Source organism: Pelobates fuscus, chromosome 12, assembly GCF_036172605.1.
Source record: "Pelobates fuscus isolate aPelFus1 chromosome 12, aPelFus1.pri, whole genome shotgun sequence".
Taxonomy (NCBI): domain Eukaryota; kingdom Metazoa; phylum Chordata; class Amphibia; order Anura; family Pelobatidae; genus Pelobates; species Pelobates fuscus.
The window spans coordinates 16,851,535-16,872,140 of record NC_086328.1 but is presented as its reverse complement, the minus strand read 5'-3'; the positions used below and the strand labels follow the sequence as shown (position 1 = coordinate 16,872,140).

The window sequence follows — 20,606 nt, the reverse complement described above, 5'->3', positions numbered from 1 at the left end:
ACGGCAGGGCGGGCTAAAGATCGCACTCCCTCATGAGATCGCGGTTATGCGATCTCTGCTGTTTCCGACCTTCCGGGAACAGCAGGTAGCGGTGGCCATCTTGGATGTGGCGAAATGCAGCAGAACCCTTGCATCAATTGGGAAGCGTTGCGCTAATAGAATACCGCACATCTATGTACGGGGAAGCTTTCCTAAACATAGATTAGTTCACTCGCGAATGGAATCCCGCGAATCTATGTTCAGGGAAAAGACTAGGGCTTATTTTCAGGGTAGGGCTTATATTAGGTGCATTCCCCGAAAATAAGAGAGGGCTTATTTTAGGGGGATGTCTTATTTTCAGGGAAACATGGTATATAATAGAACTCGGCATGAATGCAAACAAGATTATGACATGCTTGACAGTGGCATAATAGAATACCCCTAAGGGAAAGAGTCTAATTTTTGTTTTAATGTAATACGTTGGAAGAAGAAAACTCAAAGTAAAATAAACACATTGGGCGGCCGGATCAACCACCATTGCGCATACATTTGCCATCATCTCTCTAGAACTCGCTGCCCACAAGCAGAATCAACTAAACTGAATTTAAAGAGGCAACGGTATAGGCGGTGAAAGATTTATATTTTTTAAAAGCAATTTTTAAAATGCACAAGGTCAGCTAGAAGGCCAAGGGGTATTTTTAATCAACTCGTTCAGCTGCACGCAGGTAAATTTGTTTATTTCTGCCATTTTGCATTTTTTTTGTGGGCAAGCGGAAATGACCAAATGTTTAATAAAATTAGAATAATCCTGTTTATGTTTACTATTGCTGAATTCCAGAACATTTCTCACTTTAATGAATATTCCAGGAAAATCACTGTTTTCTTGAAATGGTGGCCAGCCCACTCAGTAATACGATTTTATTTAAATAAATATCTACTTGTAGAACTAAGACAGCATGAGTGTGTGTGTTGCCATGGCAACAGCCGGTGAGCTCGGTAATGGATAGCGCAGGCTGCGTCACGCTCTATTAGCACGGCCTGCAGAGCGCGTAGTGACGTAATACGCACTCAGTGCCTAGCGGTAACGAGAGACAGACTTGGGTGAGACATGGCTGATCCGGAGCTAGACGCCATCCGCAAACAACGCCTGGCGGAGCTGCAGGGCAGAAATTCTGTGAGTATCACCCCCCCCTACTAGCTACTAGCCAGGCTCAAAGAGCACCCCTCCCCACACCCAATAACACCCCTCCCCCCACCACCCGGGGCGGCTGTCACAGAATAATGGGCCCTGCCTGTCAGTCCTGGCTCATACCCCCCCACCCCCAACCTGTTACAGAACAATAGGACCTAACTCAGCCCTTCCTGCTCCCCAATGGGTCCTGAATACTGGGGACTGACTCAGCCCTAACTGTCCTCCAATGTGGCCAGAATACTGCCCCCCTCCAATGTGGCCAGGATACTGCCCCCCTCCAATGTGTCCAGGATACTGCCCCCCTCCAATGTGTCCAGGATACTGCCCCCCTCCAATGTGTCCAGGATACTGCCCCCCCCAATGTGTCCAGGATACTGCCCCCCCAATGTGTCCAGAATACTGCCCCCCCAATGTGTCCAGAATACTGCCCCCCCAATGTGTCCAGAATACTGCCCCCCCAATGTGTCCAGAATACTGCCCCCCCAATGTGTCCAGAATACTGCCCCCCCAATGTGTCCAGAATACTGCCCCCCCAATGTGTCCAGAATACTGCCCCCCCAATGTGTCCAGAATACTGCCCCCCCAATGTGTCCAGAATACTGCCCCCCCAATGTGTCCAGAATACTGCCCCCCCAATGTGTCCAGAATACTGCCCCCCCAATGTGTCCAGAATACTGCCCCCCCAATGTGTCCAGAATACTGCCCCCCCAATGTGTCCAGAATACTGCCCCCCCAATGTGTCCAGAATACTGCCCCCCCAATGTGTCCAGAATACTGCCCCCCCAATGTGTCCAGAATACTGCCCCCCCAATGTGTCCAGAATACTGCCCCCCCAATGTGTCCAGAATACTGCCCCCCCAATGTGTCCAGAATACTGCCCCCCCAATGTGTCCAGAATACTGCCCCCCCAATGTGTCCAGAATACTGCCCCCCCAATGTGTCCAGAATACTGCCCCCCCAATGTGTCCAGAATACTGCCCCCCCAATGTGTCCAGAATACTGCCCCCCCAATGTGTCCAGAATACTGCCCCCCCAATGTGTCCAGAATACTGCCCCCCCAATGTGTCCAGAATACTGCCCCCCCAATGTGTCCAGAATACTGCCCCCCCAATGTGTCCAGAATACTGCCCCCCCAATGTGTCCAGAATACTGCCCCCCCAATGTGTCCAGAATACTGCCCCCCCAATGTGTCCAGAATACTGCCCCCCCAATGTGTCCAGAATACTGCCCCCCCAATGTGTCCAGAATACTGCCCCCCCAATGTGTCCAGAATACTGCCCCCCCAATGTGTCCAGAATACTGCCCCCCCAATGTGTCCAGAATACTGCCCCCCCAATGTGTCCAGAATACTGCCCCCCCAATGTGTCCAGAATACTGCCCCCCCAATGTGTCCAGAATACTGCCCCCCCAATGTGTCCAGAATACTGCCCCCCCAATGTGTCCAGAATACTGCCCCCCCAATGTGTCCAGAATACTGCCCCCCCAATGTGTCCAGAATACTGCCCCCCCAATGTGTCCAGAATACTGCCCCCCCAATGTGTCCAGAATACTGCCCCCCCAATGTGTCCAGAATACTGCCCCCCCAATGTGTCCAGAATACTGCCCCCCCAATGTGTCCAGAATACTGCCCCCCCAATGTGTCCAGAATACTGCCCCCCCAATGTGTCCAGAATACTGCCCCCCCAATGTGTCCAGAATACTGCCCCCCCAATGTGTCCAGAATACTGCCCCCCCAATGTGTCCAGAATACTGCCCCCCCAATGTGTCCAGAATACTGCCCCCCCAATGTGTCCAGAATACTGCCCCCCCAATGTGTCCAGAATACTGCCCCCCCAATGTGTCCAGAATACTGCCCCCCCAATGTGTCCAGAATACTGCCCCCCCAATGTGTCCAGAATACTGCCCCCCCAATGTGTCCAGAATACTGCCCCCCCAATGTGTCCAGAATACTGCCCCCCCAATGTGTCCAGAATACTGCCCCCCCAATGTGTCCAGAATACTGCCCCCCCAATGTGTCCAGAATACTGCCCCCCCAATGTGTCCAGAATACTGCCCCCCCAATGTGTCCAGAATACTGCCCCCCCAATGTGTCCAGAATACTGCCCCCCCAATGTGTCCAGAATACTGCCCCCCCAATGTGTCCAGAATACTGCCCCCCCAATGTGTCCAGAATACTGCCCCCCCAATGTGTCCAGAATACTGCCCCCCCAATGTGTCCAGAATACTGCCCCCCCAATGTGTCCAGAATACTGCCCCCCCAATGTGTCCAGAATACTGCCCCCCCAATGTGTCCAGAATACTGCCCCCCCAATGTGTCCAGAATACTGCCCCCCCAATGTGTCCAGAATACTGCCCCCCCAATGTGTCCAGAATACTGCCCCCCCAATGTGTCCAGAATACTGCCCCCCCAATGTGTCCAGAATACTGCCCCCCCAATGTGTCCAGAATACTGCCCCCCCAATGTGTCCAGAATACTGCCCCCCCAATGTGTCCAGAATACTGCCCCCCCAATGTGTCCAGAATACTGCCCCCCCAATGTGTCCAGAATACTGCCCCCCCAATGTGTCCAGAATACTGCCCCCCCAATGTGTCCAGAATACTGCCCCCCCAATGTGTCCAGAATACTGCCCCCCCAATGTGTCCAGAATACTGCCCCCCCAATGTGTCCAGAATACTGCCCCCCCAATGTGTCCAGAATACTGCCCCCCCAATGTGTCCAGAATACTGCCCCCCCAATGTGTCCAGAATACTGCCCCCCCAATGTGTCCAGAATACTGCCCCCCCAATGTGTCCAGAATACTGCCCCCCCAATGTGTCCAGAATACTGCCCCCCCAATGTGTCCAGAATACTGCCCCCCCAATGTGTCCAGAATACTGCCCCCCCAATGTGTCCAGAATACTGCCCCCCCAATGTGTCCAGAATACTGCCCCCCCAATGTGTCCAGAATACTGCCCCCCCAATGTGTCCAGAATACTGCCCCCCCAATGTGTCCAGAATACTGCCCCCCCAATGTGTCCAGAATACTGCCCCCCCAATGTGTCCAGAATACTGCCCCCCCAATGTGTCCAGAATACTGCCCCCCCAATGTGTCCAGAATACTGCCCCCCCAATGTGTCCAGAATACTGCCCCCCCAATGTGTCCAGAATACTGCCCCCCCAATGTGTCCAGAATACTGCCCCCCCAATGTGTCCAGAATACTGCCCCCCCAATGTGTCCAGAATACTGCCCCCCCAATGTGTCCAGAATACTGCCCCCCCAATGTGTCCAGAATACTGCCCCCCCAATGTGTCCAGAATACTGCCCCCCCAATGTGTCCAGAATACTGCCCCCCCAATGTGTCCAGAATACTGCCCCCCCAATGTGTCCAGAATACTGCCCCCCCAATGTGTCCAGAATACTGCCCCCCCAATGTGTCCAGAATACTGCCCCCCCAATGTGTCCAGAATACTGCCCCCCCAATGTGTCCAGAATACTGCCCCCCCAATGTGTCCAGAATACTGCCCCCCCAATGTGTCCAGAATACTGCCCCCCCAATGTGTCCAGAATACTGCCCCCCCAATGTGTCCAGAATACTGCCCCCCCAATGTGTCCAGAATACTGCCCCCCCAATGTGTCCAGAATACTGCCCCCCCAATGTGTCCAGAATACTGCCCCCCCAATGTGTCCAGAATACTGCCCCCCCAATGTGTCCAGAATACTGCCCCCCCAATGTGTCCAGAATACTGCCCCCCCAATGTGTCCAGAATACTGCCCCCCCAATGTGTCCAGAATACTGCCCCCCCAATGTGTCCAGAATACTGCCCCCCCAATGTGTCCAGAATACTGCCCCCCCAATGTGTCCAGAATACTGCCCCCCCAATGTGTCCAGAATACTGCCCCCCCAATGTGTCCAGAATACTGCCCCCCCAATGTGTCCAGAATACTGCCCCCCCAATGTGTCCAGAATACTGCCCCCCCAATGTGTCCAGAATACTGCCCCCCCAATGTGTCCAGAATACTGCCCCCCCAATGTGTCCAGAATACTGCCCCCCCAATGTGTCCAGAATACTGCCCCCCCAATGTGTCCAGAATACTGCCCCCCCAATGTGTCCAGAATACTGCCCCCCCAATGTGTCCAGAATACTGCCCCCCCAATGTGTCCAGAATACTGCCCCCCCAATGTGTCCAGAATACTGCCCCCCCAATGTGTCCAGAATACTGCCCCCCCAATGTGTCCAGAATACTGCCCCCCCAATGTGTCCAGAATACTGCCCCCCCAATGTGTCCAGAATACTGCCCCCCCAATGTGTCCAGAATACTGCCCCCCCAATGTGTCCAGAATACTGCCCCCCCAATGTGTCCAGAATACTGCCCCCCCAATGTGTCCAGAATACTGCCCCCCCAATGTGTCCAGAATACTGCCCCCCCAATGTGTCCAGAATACTGCCCCCCCAATGTGTCCAGAATACTGCCCCCCCAATGTGTCCAGAATACTGCCCCCCCAATGTGTCCAGAATACTGCCCCCCCAATGTGTCCAGAATACTGCCCCCCCAATGTGTCCAGAATACTGCCCCCCCAATGTGTCCAGAATACTGCCCCCCCAATGTGTCCAGAATACTGCCCCCCCAATGTGTCCAGAATACTGCCCCCCCAATGTGTCCAGAATACTGCCCCCCCAATGTGTCCAGAATACTGCCCCCCCAATGTGTCCAGAATACTGCCCCCCCAATGTGTCCAGAATACTGCCCCCCCAATGTGTCCAGAATACTGCCCCCCCAATGTGTCCAGAATACTGCCCCCCCAATGTGTCCAGAATACTGCCCCCCCAATGTGTCCAGAATACTGCCCCCCCAATGTGTCCAGAATACTGCCCCCCCAATGTGTCCAGAATACTGCCCCCCCAATGTGTCCAGAATACTGCCCCCCCAATGTGTCCAGAATACTGCCCCCCCAATGTGTCCCCCCTCCCACAATGTGTCCAGAATACTGCCCCCCCACAATGTGTCCAGAATACTGCCCCCCTCCCACAATGTGTCCAGAATACTGCCCCCCCTCCCACAATGTGTCCAGAATACTGCCCCCCTCCCACAATGTGTCCAGAATACTGCCCCCCCTCCCACAATGTGTCCAGAATACTGCCCCCCCTCCCACAATGTGTCCAGAATACTGCCCCCCCTCCCACAATGTGTCCAGAATACTGCCCCCCCTCCCACAATGTGTCCAGAATACTGCCCCCCCTCCCACAATGTGTCCAGAATACTGCCCCCCCTCCCACAATGTGTCCAGAATACTGCCCCCCCTCCCACAATGTGTCCAGAATACTGCCCCCCCTCCCACAATGTGTCCAGAATACTGCCCCCCCTCCCACAATGTGTCCAGAATACTGCCCCCCCTCCCACAATGTGTCCAGAATACTGCCCCCCCTCCCACAATGTGTCCAGAATACTGCCCCCCCTCCCACAATGTGTCCAGAATACTGCCCCCCCTCCCACAATGTGTCCAGAATACTGCCCCCCCTCCCACAATGTGTCCAGAATACTGCCCCCCCTCCCACAATGTGTCCAGAATACTGCCCCCCCTCCCACAATGTGTCCAGAATACTGCCCCCCCTCCCACAATGTGTCCAGAATACTGCCCCCCCTCCCACAATGTGTCCAGAATACTGCCCCCCCTCCCACAATGTGTCCAGAATACTGCCCCCCCTCCCACAATGTGTCCAGAATACTGCCCCCCCTCCCACAATGTGTCCAGAATACTGCCCCCCCTCCCACAATGTGTCCAGAATACTGCCCCCCCTCCCACAATGTGTCCAGAATACTGCCCCCCCTCCCACAATGTGTCCAGAATACTGCCCCCCCTCCCACAATGTGTCCAGAATACTGCCCCCCTCCCACAATGTGTCCAGAATACTGCCCCCCCTCCCACAATGTGTCCAGAATACTGCCCCCCCTCCCACAATGTGTCCAGAATACTGCCCCCCCTCCCACAATGTGTCCAGAATACTGCCCCCCCTCCCACAATGTGTCCAGAATACTGCCCCCCCTCCCACAATGTGTCCAGAATACTGCCCCCCCTCCCACAATGTGTCCAGAATACTGCCCCCCCTCCCACAATGTGTCCAGAATACTGCCCCCCCTCCCACAATGTGTCCAGAATACTGCCCCCCCTCCCACAATGTGTCCAGAATACTGCCCCCCCTCCCACAATGTGTCCAGAATACTGCCCCCCCTCCCACAATGTGTCCAGAATACTGCCCCCCCTCCCCCAATGTGTCCAGAATACGGCCCCCCCTCCCCAATGTGTCCAGAATACGGCCCCCCCTCCCCCAATGTGTCCAGAATACGGCCCCCCCTCCCCCAATGTGTCCAGAATACGGCCCCCCCTCCCCCAATGTGTCCAGAATACGGCCCCCCCTCCCCCAATGTGTCCAGAATACGGCCCCCCCTCCCCCAATGTGTCCAGAATACGGCCCCCCCTCCCCCAATGTGTCCAGAATACGGCCCCCCCTCCCCCAATGTGTCCAGAATACTGCCTCCCCCCACCCCCCAATGTGTCCAGAATACTGCCTCCCCCCACCCCCCAATGTGTCCAGAATACTGCCTCCCCCCACCCCCAATGTGTCCAGAATACTGCCTCCCCCCACCCCCCAATGTGTCCAGAATACTGCCTCCCCCCACCCCCCAATGTGTCCAGAATACTGCCTCCCCCCACCCCCCAATGTGTCCAGAATACTGCCTCCCCCCACCCCAAATGTGTCCAGAATACTGCCTCCCCCCCCCCAAATGTGTCCAGAATACTGCCCCCCCAATGTGTCCAGAATACTGCCCCTCCCCCCCCCATGTCTCCAGAATACTGGGGACCCCCCAGTGTGTCCTGAATATTGGGGACTGACTCAGACATCCCCCATCCCTCCTTTCCAACCTGCCCTTTTCCCCAACCTGCCTCAGAACAATAGGACCACACCCCTCTCAACATGTCACAGAATACGGGATATGTTTCTGGCCTCTCCCAAACTATCTCATCTACCCTATGAGCCTTTCTTACATATTCATGAGATCTTTTAGGGGGCACCATAACCACTTCAAATCATTTAAGTGGTTATATACTGGGGTCCCCTGGTGCTGGCTCTCTAGCAGTAAAACATTCAAAACAAACTGAATAATCTATGAAATAAGCAGCCCAAAGGGTTATAGCGCCTACAGTGTCCCATTAACGTTTGCTGGACACGCTCCTCCTTATATTTTCAGACCTCCCATTTTGTTATCGAGAACTGAGGTCTCAAAGGATGACTCTCCGTAGTTCATGCTCCCCGTTTCTTACCACACACTACTGGAGCATTGAGAATGTTGTCGCAAATGAAATACCACAACCCCTTTCCAAAGTTGTGCACTCACTTGTATGTGTTAAAGTACATGTGAGAAAAATTGGCTTTTTATCATGTGTGTCTTCTGTTTTCTCAGGATGGTGCCAGTGAGCAGTCAAGGCAGGAAGCCAAACAAAGGTGTGGAACAGAGAGACAGAGATTAACTGTTAACATTTACATTTTAAGTCATTCATTTATTTAAAAAAAACTACTTTATTTTAACTCTAATCTTAAATCAGATTTTCATTCCCTGTATTTTAGAAATATGAAAATAATCCATCAATTTATGCTAAATGAACACTAGTGTTAGGAATACAAACATGTATTCCTAAAACTATACTGGTGGAGTAACTGTTTAGGTCCGTGGCATCCCTTAGATTGCAGTGCTTCGCCTTCATGAGATCATTAAAGGGAAACTCCAGTGCCAGGAAAACAATCAGTTTTCCTGGCACTGCAGGTACCCTCTCCCTCCCACCTCCCATCCCAGGTAGCTGAAGGGGTGAAAACCCCTTCAGGTCACTTACCTGAGACCCCACCGGTGTCGGCGTCACTCCTCCCAGTAATAATGTCAGCCGGTGGGCGAGACTGATCCCGCCGGCTGAGGAAACCTAATGCGCATGCGCGGCAATGCACGAAATCAACGCATCTCTATGGGGAGCCTTGACCGTCTCATAAACGTGTATTCCTGACATTGTAGTTCTAAAAAAAGTTTAGGTCCCCCGCCCCACTTACCTCCTGTTAAAAAGGTGAGTTTATGCACCTTTTTCCAGCACCTCGTGGGTCTGTCAGGCTGATTCCGCCCATGTTCTGCCGTCTTGGATGAGATCTCTTGATTATCTCAGCCAATCCAATGTTTTCCCATAAGAAAGCATTGGCAGTCTATCGCGCATGCACAACAAAACGCTGCACTGCTCCAATCAGCATCTCCTCATATATTCAATGAATCAATGCATTTCTAAGGAGGAACGTTCAGCTCCTTCAGACAGTATTGTGCATCACTGACCCAGGAAGCACTTCTAATGTCCGTCTGAGTGACTGTTACTGGAGGTGTCTCTAGGCACTGCAGTGTTTACATAAAAAATATTGCATGGAGAGGCTATAGACATTAAGCTGTAGTTGTTCTGTTGGCTATAGTGTCCCTTTAAACCAGACATGGAATATTATCTGCAACAGTCTGAGTATCACTGTTAACTTGGCGCATAACTAGTGTGTGAAAGACCACATCCATTGACGATCATTTAGCGGCGAGACAACCAAGGTTAGATGATAAAATAACTTTTAACAAATATACATCATTTGTTCTTTTTGGGGGGAAAGTTTTGGTAACTCACCCATATTTTTTCTTTTCTGGAATCATCCGTGCCACTACCGTTAGTACAGTGGTTACAGACATACAAATAATAGCTACTTCAATGTAAACTCTACATTGATCACTTGTTCTTTATATTTCATGGTCAATGTCTATCATTTTGGTAACTGCAATAGGCTGTAGTAGTTACAATTCTTGTAGTGACCCTAAAGTGTAAAACTATATATTTTTTTATTTTCCTCTTAATTTCTAGCAGCTGAGACGTCTGCAATGCTGACTAGTTTTGTGTTCTAGGACTTTTATTTTACTATTCTGTCACACAATCTCTTATTTACAGAGAAGATGATATGCGAAACAATATTTTGGCCCAGGTCCTCAGCCAGGAAGCACGTGCACGTTGTAAGTACCTCATTTTTTTTTTTCTAAGTATAGATATAGTATAGATATCACTGTACATAGTAAAATCATTTTAAAATCTAGTCTTTTAAGAGCAAAACACCACTTTGCTAATAGGTTCCCATAAAAAGATTGCCAATCACACTACTCAGCGCCATCATTTCTATTTTAGGAGAGATCTGAATCGTCTAGTAGGGTGTAATACCTCCAGGTATATTCAGTTATATAGTTATGCATTTGGCTTGTGATCTACAAGAATATATTTAGTAAGAACAGGGTTATTTACTAAAACAGGAATTCAAAGTTAAGGCCAGAGTAGCAGAACTGAAAGCAAAGCTGCCTTAGAGAATGTTTCTGGTTTGGCAATCTTTACCTTAAATTTGAAATTAACTTTGAAAGTCAGAGTAAGTGAAATGGTTCACCTCACTGAAGCGGTCTTGCCGCACTTCCTCTGCTGTTTTGCTCCCACGATTTTAAGACAAGAACATTTTAGAGATATGGTGGTGTTTACATTGCTGGGATAAACACACCACCTGTAGCTGTTACCCTGACAGCCACTAGACAGTGCTTCTGAATCCAGAGTCAAGTTTTTTACTTGGTTTTGGACATTCTAAGTCCTCATTCACTGGATGAGGATGTCAAACATTCAATCATTTCTTCATTTGATTTGACAAGCCTGATGACATCAGCAGAGGGGACTGGGCTGTAGATACAAGGCTGTCTCCATGCTGGATTATAGGGGAGTAGTACAGAACTACTTAACTCTTCAAGTCTGGGAAACAGTGTAGAGTTCAATACGTAAATAGTATTTCAAATGTGGATATGTTACCTGTTTGTTTTCATCTTCTTTCTTTTAAAATAGTGAATAATCTTGCTCTTGTCAAGCCGGAGAAAGCCAAAGCTGTTGAAAATTACCTTATACAAATGGCACGATATGGACAACTTGGGGGAAAGGTAAGCCTTGTGTGTCATTAACAATGTGAGAGCAGTAATTTCTCAGATGTGTAACTTCGAAGGACATAATTACTGCATAGCAGCAACTATTGCTCTTAATACTCCATTAAAATCCATGGATCTTCCATGTGTTCCAATTTGGTGCCCATGTCCTGTTTCTGCAAGATATCCAAGGCTAAATGGTGAACATTGATGGCTAATCACTATCTGGTTTTCAATGCCGTTATTGTAGACTCGCTTCATTGTATCCTACCCAGGAACGGACTGGCCATCGGGCACACAGGGCAAATGCCCGATGGGCCGAGGCCGGCAGGGGAAGGTCCCAGGATCTCCACTGCCGGTCTATGCAGGGGCGGCACTATCCGAGCGCCGTCCTGCTGTGTGCCATGAAGGGCCGGTGGGGAGATCAAAGATCTCCCTCACCGGCCCACTTGAATAGACCTGCGGCTGGGGAGGGAGAGGACCCGGCGGAGCTCTATCTTGCAGCTCCGCTGGGTTCCTCTCGCGAGATTCGGCGCGTTGCCATGGCAACGACCAGATCTCGCGAGAGTGAACTCTAGCCTCGCAGGCTAGAGTTCACTCACCCACTGGACCACCAGGGATGAAAGAGTTCCTGAACCCCCCTCCCAGATACCACAATGCCAGTGTCTTTCTCCCCCCTCGCCCCCCAGGCTAAAGGTAAGAAGGGAGGGGGGGGGGACATTATAACTGCTTAATTTTATTTTTTACCACACACACACTCCCTTCTAAAATTCTCACACACAGCACTCTCACACCCCCTCACACACAGCACTCTCACACCCCCTCACACACAGCACTCTCACACCCCCTCACACACAGCACTCTCACACCCCATCACACACAGCACTCTCACACCCCATCACACACAGCACTCTCACACCCCATCACACACAGCACTCTCACACCCCATCACACACAGCACTCTCACACCCCATCACACACAGCACTCTCACACCCCATCACACACAGCACTCTCACACCCCATCACACACAGCACTCTCACACCCCATCACACACAGCACTCTCACACCCCATCACACACAGCACTCTCACACCCCATCACACACAGCACTCTCACACCCCATCACACACAGCACTCTCACACCCCATCACACACAGCACTCTCACACCCCATCACACACAGCACTCTCACACCCCATCACACACAGCACTCTCACACCCCATCACACACAGCACTCTCACACCCCATCACACACAGCACTCTCACACCCCATCACACACAGCACTCTCACACCCCATCACACACAGCACTCTCACACCCCATCACACACAGCACTCTCACACCCCATCACACACAGCACTCTCACACCCCATCACACACAGCACTCTCACACCCCATCACACACAGCACTCTCACACCCCATCACACACAGCACTCTCACACCCCATCACACACAGCACTCTCACACCCCATCACACACAGCACTCTCACACCCCATCACACACAGCACTCTCACACCCCATCACACACAGCACTCTCACACCCCATCACACACAGCACTCTCACACCCCATCACACACAGCACTCTCACACCCCATCACACACAGCACTCTCACACCCCACTATCACACACAGCACTCTCACACCCCACTATCACACACAGCACTATCACACACAGCACTATCACACACAGCACTATCACACACAGCACTATCACACACAGCACTATCACACACAGCACTATCACACACAGCACTATCACACACAGCACTCTCACACACAGCACTCTCACACACAGCACTCTCACACACAGCACTCTCACACACAGCACTCTCACACACAGCACTCTCACACACAGCACTCTCACACACAGCACTCTCACACACAGCACTCTCACACACAGCACTCTCACACACAGCACTCTCACACACAGCACTCTCACACACAGCACTCTCACACACAGCACTCTCACACACAGCACTCTCACACACAGCACTCTCACACACAGCACTCTCACACACAGCACTCTCACACACAGCACTCTCACACACAGCACTCTCACACACAGCACTCTCACACACAGCACTCTCACACACAGCACTCTCACACACAGCACTCTCACACACAGCACTCTCACACACAGCACTCTCACACACAGCACTCTCACACACAGCACTCTCACACACAGCACTCTCACACACAGCACTCTCACACACAGCACTCTCACACACAGCACTCTCACACACAGCACTCTCACACACAGCACTCTCACACACAGCACTCTCACACACAGCACTCTCACACACAGCACTCTCACACACAGCACTCTCACACACAGCACTCTCACACACAGCACTCTCACACACAGCACTCTCACACACAGCACTCTCACACACAGCACTCTCACACACAGCACTCTCACACACAGCACTCTCACACACAGCACTCTCACACACAGCACTCTCACACACAGCACTCTCACACACAGCACTCTCACACACAGCACTCTCACACACAGCACTCTCACACACAGCACTCTCACACACAGCACTCTCACACACAGCACTCTCACACACAGCACTCTCACACACAGCACTCTCACACACAGCACTCTCACACACAGCACTCTCACACACAGCACTCTCACACACAGCACTCTCACACACAGCACTCTCACACACAGCACTCTCACACACAGCACTCTCACACACAGCACTCTCACACACAGCACTCTCACACACAGCACTCTCACACACAGCACTCTCACACACAGCACTCTCACACACAGCACTCTCACACACAGCACTCTCACACACAGCACTCTCACACACAGCACTCTCACACACAGCACTCTCACACACAGCACTCTCACACACAGCACTCTCACACACAGCACTCTCACACACAGCACTCTCACACACAGCACTCTCACACACAGCACTCTCACACACAGCACTCTCACACACAGCACTCTCACACACAGCACTCTCACACACAGCACTCTCACACACAGCACTCTCACACACAGCACTCTCACACACAGCACTCTCACACACAGCACTCTCACACACAGCACTCTCACACACAGCACTCTCACACACAGCACTCTCACACACAGCACTCTCACACACAGCACTCTCACACACAGCACTCTCACACACAGCACTCTCACACACAGCACTCTCACACACAGCACTCTCACCCCTCAAACACAGCACTCACGGCACCCCTCAAACACAGCATTCACGGCACCCCTCAAACACAGCATTCACGGCACCCCTCAAACACAGCATTCACGGCACCCCTCAAACACAGCATTCACGGCACCCCTCAAACACAGCATTCACGGCACCCCTCAAACACAGCATTCACGGCACCCCTCAAACACAGCATTCACGGCACCCCTCAAACACAGCATTCACGGCACCCCTCAAACACAGCATTCACGGCACCCCTCAAACACAGCATTCACGGCACCCCTCAAACACAGCATTCACGGCACCCCTCAAACACAGCATTCACGGCACCCCTCAAACACAGCATTCACGGCACCCCTCAAACACAGCATTCACGGCACACACCACATACACTCTACATCCCTCACAGACACTCTACATCCCTCACAGACACTCTACATCCCTCACAGACACTCTACATCCCTCACACACACTCTACATCCCTCACACACACTCTACATCCCTCACACACACTCTACATCCCTCACACACACTCTACATCCCTCACACACACTCTACATCCCTCACACACACTCTACATCCCTCACACACACTCTACATCCCTCACACACACTCTACATCCCTCACACACACTCTACATCCCTCACACACACTCTACATCCCTCACACACACTCTACATCCCTCACACACACACTCTACATCCCTCACACACACTCTCTACATCCCTCACACACACTCTCTACATCCCTCACACACACTCTCTACATCCCTCACACACACTCTCTACATCCCTCACACACACTCTCTACATCCCTCACACACACTCTCTACATCCCTCACACACACTCTCTACATCCCTCACACACACTCTCTACATCCCTCACACACACTCTCTACATCCCTCACACACACTCTCTACATCCCTCACACACACTCTCTACATCCCTCACACACACTCTCTAACATCCCATCACACACACTCCACATCCCTCACACACACTCTGTACAACCCTCACACACACTCTCTACATCCCTCACACACACTCTCTACATCCCTCACACACACTCTCTACATCCCTCACACACACTCTCTACATCCCTCACACACACACACTCTACATCCCTCACACACACACTCTCTACATCCCTCACACACACACTCTCTACATCCCTCACACACACACTCTACATCCTCACCACACACTCACCACACACACTCTCTACATCCCTCACACACACACTCTCTACATCCCTCACACACACACTCTCTACATCCCTCACACACACACTCTCTACATCCCTCACACACACACTCTCTACATCCCTCACACACACACTCTCTACATCCCTCACACACACACTCTCTACATCCCTCACACACACACTCTCTACATCCCTCACACACACACTCTCTACATCCCTCACACACACACTCTCTACATCCCTCACACACACACTCTCTACATCCCTCACACACACACTCTCTACATCCCTCACACACACACTCTCTACATCCCTCACACACACACTCTCTACATCCCTCACACACACACTCTCTACATCCCTCACACACACACTCTCTACATCCCTCACACACACACTCTCTACATCCCTCACACACACACTCTCTACATCCCTCACACACACACTCTCTACATCCCTCACACACACACTCTCTACATCCCTCACACACACACTCTCTACATCCCTCACACACACACTCTCTACATCCCTCACACACACACTCTCTACATCCCTCACACACACACTCTCTACATCCCTCACACACACACTCTCTACATCCCTCACACACACACTCTCTACATCCCTCACACACACACTCTCTACATCCCTCACACACACACTCTCTACATCCCTCACACACACACTCTCTACATCCCTCACACACACACTCTCTACATCCCTCACACACACACTCTCTACATCCCTCACACACACACTCTCTACATCCCTCACACACACACTCTCTACATCCCTCACATCCCTCACACACACACTCTCTACATCCCTCACACACACACTCTCTACATCCCTCACACACACACTCTCTACATCCCTCACACACACACTCTCTACATCCCTCACACACACACTCTCTACATCCCTCACACACACACTCTCTACATCCCTCACACACACACTCTCTACATCCCTCACACACACACTCACTACATCCATCACACACACACTCTCTACATCCCTCACACACACACTCTCTACATCCCTCACACACACACTCTCTACATCCCTCACACACACACTCTCTACATCCCTCACACACACACTCTCTACATCCCTCACACACACACTCTCTACATCCCTCACACACACACTCTCTACATCCCTCACACACACACACTCTACATCCCTCACACACACACTCTCTACATCCCTCACACACACACTCTCTACATCCCTCACACACACACTCTCTACATCCCTCACACACACACTCTCTACATCCCTCACACACACACTCTCTACATCCCTCACACACACACTCTCTACATCCCTCACACACACACTCTCTACATCCCTCACACACACACTCTCTACATCCCTCACACACACACTCTCTACATCCCTCACACACACACTCTCTACATCCCTCACACACACACTCTCTACATCCCTCACACACACACTCTCTACATCCCTCACACACACACTCTCTACATCCCTCACACACACACTCTCTACATCCCTCACACACACACTCTCTACATCCCTCACACACACACTCTCTACATCCCTCACACACACATCTACATCCCTCACACACACACTCTCTACATCCCTCACACACACACTCTCTACATCCCTCACACACACACTCTCTACATCCCTCACACACACACTCTCTACATCCCTCACACACACACTCTCTACATCCCTCACACACACACTCTCTACATCCCTCACACACACACTCTCTACATCCCTCACACACACACACTCTCTACATCCCTCACACACACACACTCTCTACATCCCTCACACACACACACTCTCTACATCCCTCACACACACACACTCTCTACATCCCTCACACACACACACTCTCTACATCCCTCACACACACACACTCTCTACATCCCTCACACACACACACTCTCTACATCCCTCACACACACACACTCTCTACATCCCTCACACACACACACTCTCTACATCCCTCACACACACACACTCTCTACATCCCTCACACACACACACTCTCTACATCCCTCACACACACACACTCTCTACATCCCTCACACACACACACTCTCTACATCCCTCACACACACACACTCTCTACATCCCTCACACACACACACTCTCTACATCCCTCACACACACACACTCTCTACATCCCTCACACACACACACTCTCTACATCCCTCACACACACACACTCTCTACATCCCTCACACACACACACTCTCTACATCCCTCACACACACACACTCTCTACATCCCTCACACACACACACTCTCTACATCCCTCACACACACACACTCTCTACATCCCTCACACACACACACTCTCTACATCCCTCACACACACACACTCTCTACATCCCTCACACACACACACTCTCTACATCCCTCACACACACACACTCTCTACATCCCTCACACACACACACTCTCTACATCCCTCACACACACACACTCTCTACATCCCTCACACACACACACTCTCTACATCCCTCACACACACACACTCTCTACATCCCTCACACACACCCACTGCACCCCTAAACACATTACGTTCCAGACACACACTAGATCCCTTACCCAACTCTGGATTATATACGCACACTAGATCCATTTATACACTCTGAACCCTTATATACACACACTCACTAGATCTCCTACACATTCTGGGTCCTTCAAACACACACACACTAGACTCCTGTGTGTGTGTGTGTGTGTGTGTGTGTGTGTGTGTGTGTATACACACACACACACACACACACACACACACACACACACACACACACACACACACACACACACACACACACACTCTGGATCCCTTATAAACACACTAGATTCATTGTAAACAAACACATACTACACCCTGAAACACACACACTCTCTACAACCACTACATCACCTATATACACACACACTATAGCCTGTATGCACACACTTACTACATCCCCTATACACACATTCTCTGCAGCCCCTAGCCATATATGCATTACATTACACACAAACACAACATGACTAAAACCGACCTTGTTACACAATACCATACCACAATCGGCTCACTCTACACACACGCAATACCACAAGCAGGCTCCAAACACATGCACAATACTCTTTCCTGGCCCTTTTGTCTCCTGGTATCCATTTATAGAGACTATAGAGACACCAGAGACAAGTTGCAAGGAAACACAGTGCAAGCATGTTATTAAATTTGCTTGCACTGTGCAGAACAAATGCAGGGCTTTTTTCTCATGCTAGAGCTCTTTAGCAGAGCTCTGCGCATGGTCTGCCCTGGAAGAGCATTGAACCAACATGCTCACTTTGAGAGGGGGCGTATTTGTCATTGGTGATGACGAAACACACCCTCTCTGCCCCGCCCCCTTCTTAGTGGGCCGCTGTGATAAAAAAATGTCCAGGCCGAATTTTTCTCCCAGTCTGGTCCTGATCCTACCTCTGCTAAATGTTAACAAGAATGTTGGTAGACATGAAGAGCTGGATTCTTAGTAAATCATGTTTTCATTTTACACCCAGCTTTCAGAACAAGGTCTAATAGAAATTTTGGAAAAAGTGAGTCAACAGACAGAAAAGAAGATGACAGTTAAGGTAAGTGGTACAAATGGTGTAACATGTACCCATGTCTTTGATCCTTAATCTTTTTATTAAAATAACTACTTTGAGGAGGTTTTGAAGCAGATCTGTCCCTTTTGATGGTCTTTGCATATTGTGGAGACATCTCTACTAAGGGAGTGACGTTTTTGGGCTGCGAAAGAAGGTAGTTGTACTTGCCTTAAGCTGTCACTCGTGATCACCTTCATCTTCTTCCTGGAGCTGTCACTGTTGCACTCTTATGCATGCATATAAGTAGAACATCAGGATCACGTCCTTGCCATGAGTGAGACAACACTGAATCCACAGCCATTGCTTGAGACAGCAGTTGGGATTTGACAAACTATCCGTGCAGCTCAGTCAATTGTCATATTTTCCTAGCAGGCGCATTTCAGTTTGGTCTCCATGATATAAAGTGTTCCTGTCCATTTCCCTGCATCCATCCCCCAAATTAGAGAGGGTTCCCCTACTCTGATTAATTACTTTTATATTTTGGTCCTCCCATTTTTAAAACATTTTTTTTTCCCTCTAATTCTCTTAAAATCAAGAAGACTAAGTTAGGATATATCATGTTTTAACTATAACAAACCATCGTCTCACTTGTTTAGTTTAACAGAAGGAAAGTCCTGGACTCTGATGAGGAGGATGACTGAGTGACGACCAGTGGCAACGGTTTCGATGCAAAATAAATTACCTGATCAAGCACTTGTTTTACAGCAAAAGGCACTGAAATATGTTTAATAAAACTGAGAGACATTTTACTTTAAATTAAAATAACTTTTCCTTGGAAGACTGGCGATTTTTAAAAACCAGACCTGTCCTGCAATAAGGATCACATTCATTCTCTGATACACTGTTATGTTTTTGGTTAATCCGGCTGGGCCACTCTTCCCCCACCTTGGGTAATGTTAAAGTATTAGAAGAATCTGACTTTTACTAAGTCTTGATGTCATTAAATTTAATGAAGTAATTAAAGTAGCTATTGACTCCAAGGAATGTATGTTCAGGCGGCAAACGTATTGGAATTCTTGCAGTTTCTGTGAATTTGACAGCCAAGCGCAGAGGATAGTGCCATGATTTTTTTTTTTCTTTGTTCCCTAAATTAATAAAGTCCTTCTGTGCTGTGAATTTTGTAAAGACCATCCGTGGCCTAATGTGTTTCATATTATGGTACAGAGAGGAAAGAAATCATACCTGTTTGCTCTTTTTACACTAAATTATTTAGGTGAATGTACCAAATAAAAATCTGAACTTTAAAGTACTTGAAATCATGTAAATTGAAGTTTTTTTTTTTGTTTTTGTTTTTTATTTTTTCTGTGCCATGATTTACAAACAGGCCTGCAGTGCCCCAACGGCAGTATCAGGCATAATAATGCTAACAGAATTATAACAGGATTAAGCTGCACACACTTTTTATTTTTTT

At 50.0% G+C, this 20,606-nt stretch overlaps 1 protein-coding gene across 1 annotated transcript; it reads left to right on the top strand.

Moving 5' to 3' along the window:
* Positions 1 to 1,028: 1,028 nt before the first annotated feature.
* Positions 1,029 to 20,451, top strand: PDCD5 (programmed cell death 5). The gene is made up of 6 exons (XM_063438427.1): positions 1,029 to 1,153; positions 8,614 to 8,654; positions 10,163 to 10,224; positions 11,084 to 11,175; positions 19,109 to 19,180; positions 19,792 to 20,451. The coding sequence occupies exons 1-6, from the start codon at positions 1,088 to 1,090 to the stop codon at positions 19,834 to 19,836; spliced, it is 378 nt and encodes a 125-aa protein (XP_063294497.1). The 5' UTR covers positions 1,029 to 1,087; the 3' UTR covers positions 19,837 to 20,451.
* Positions 20,452 to 20,606: the final 155 nt, after the last annotated feature.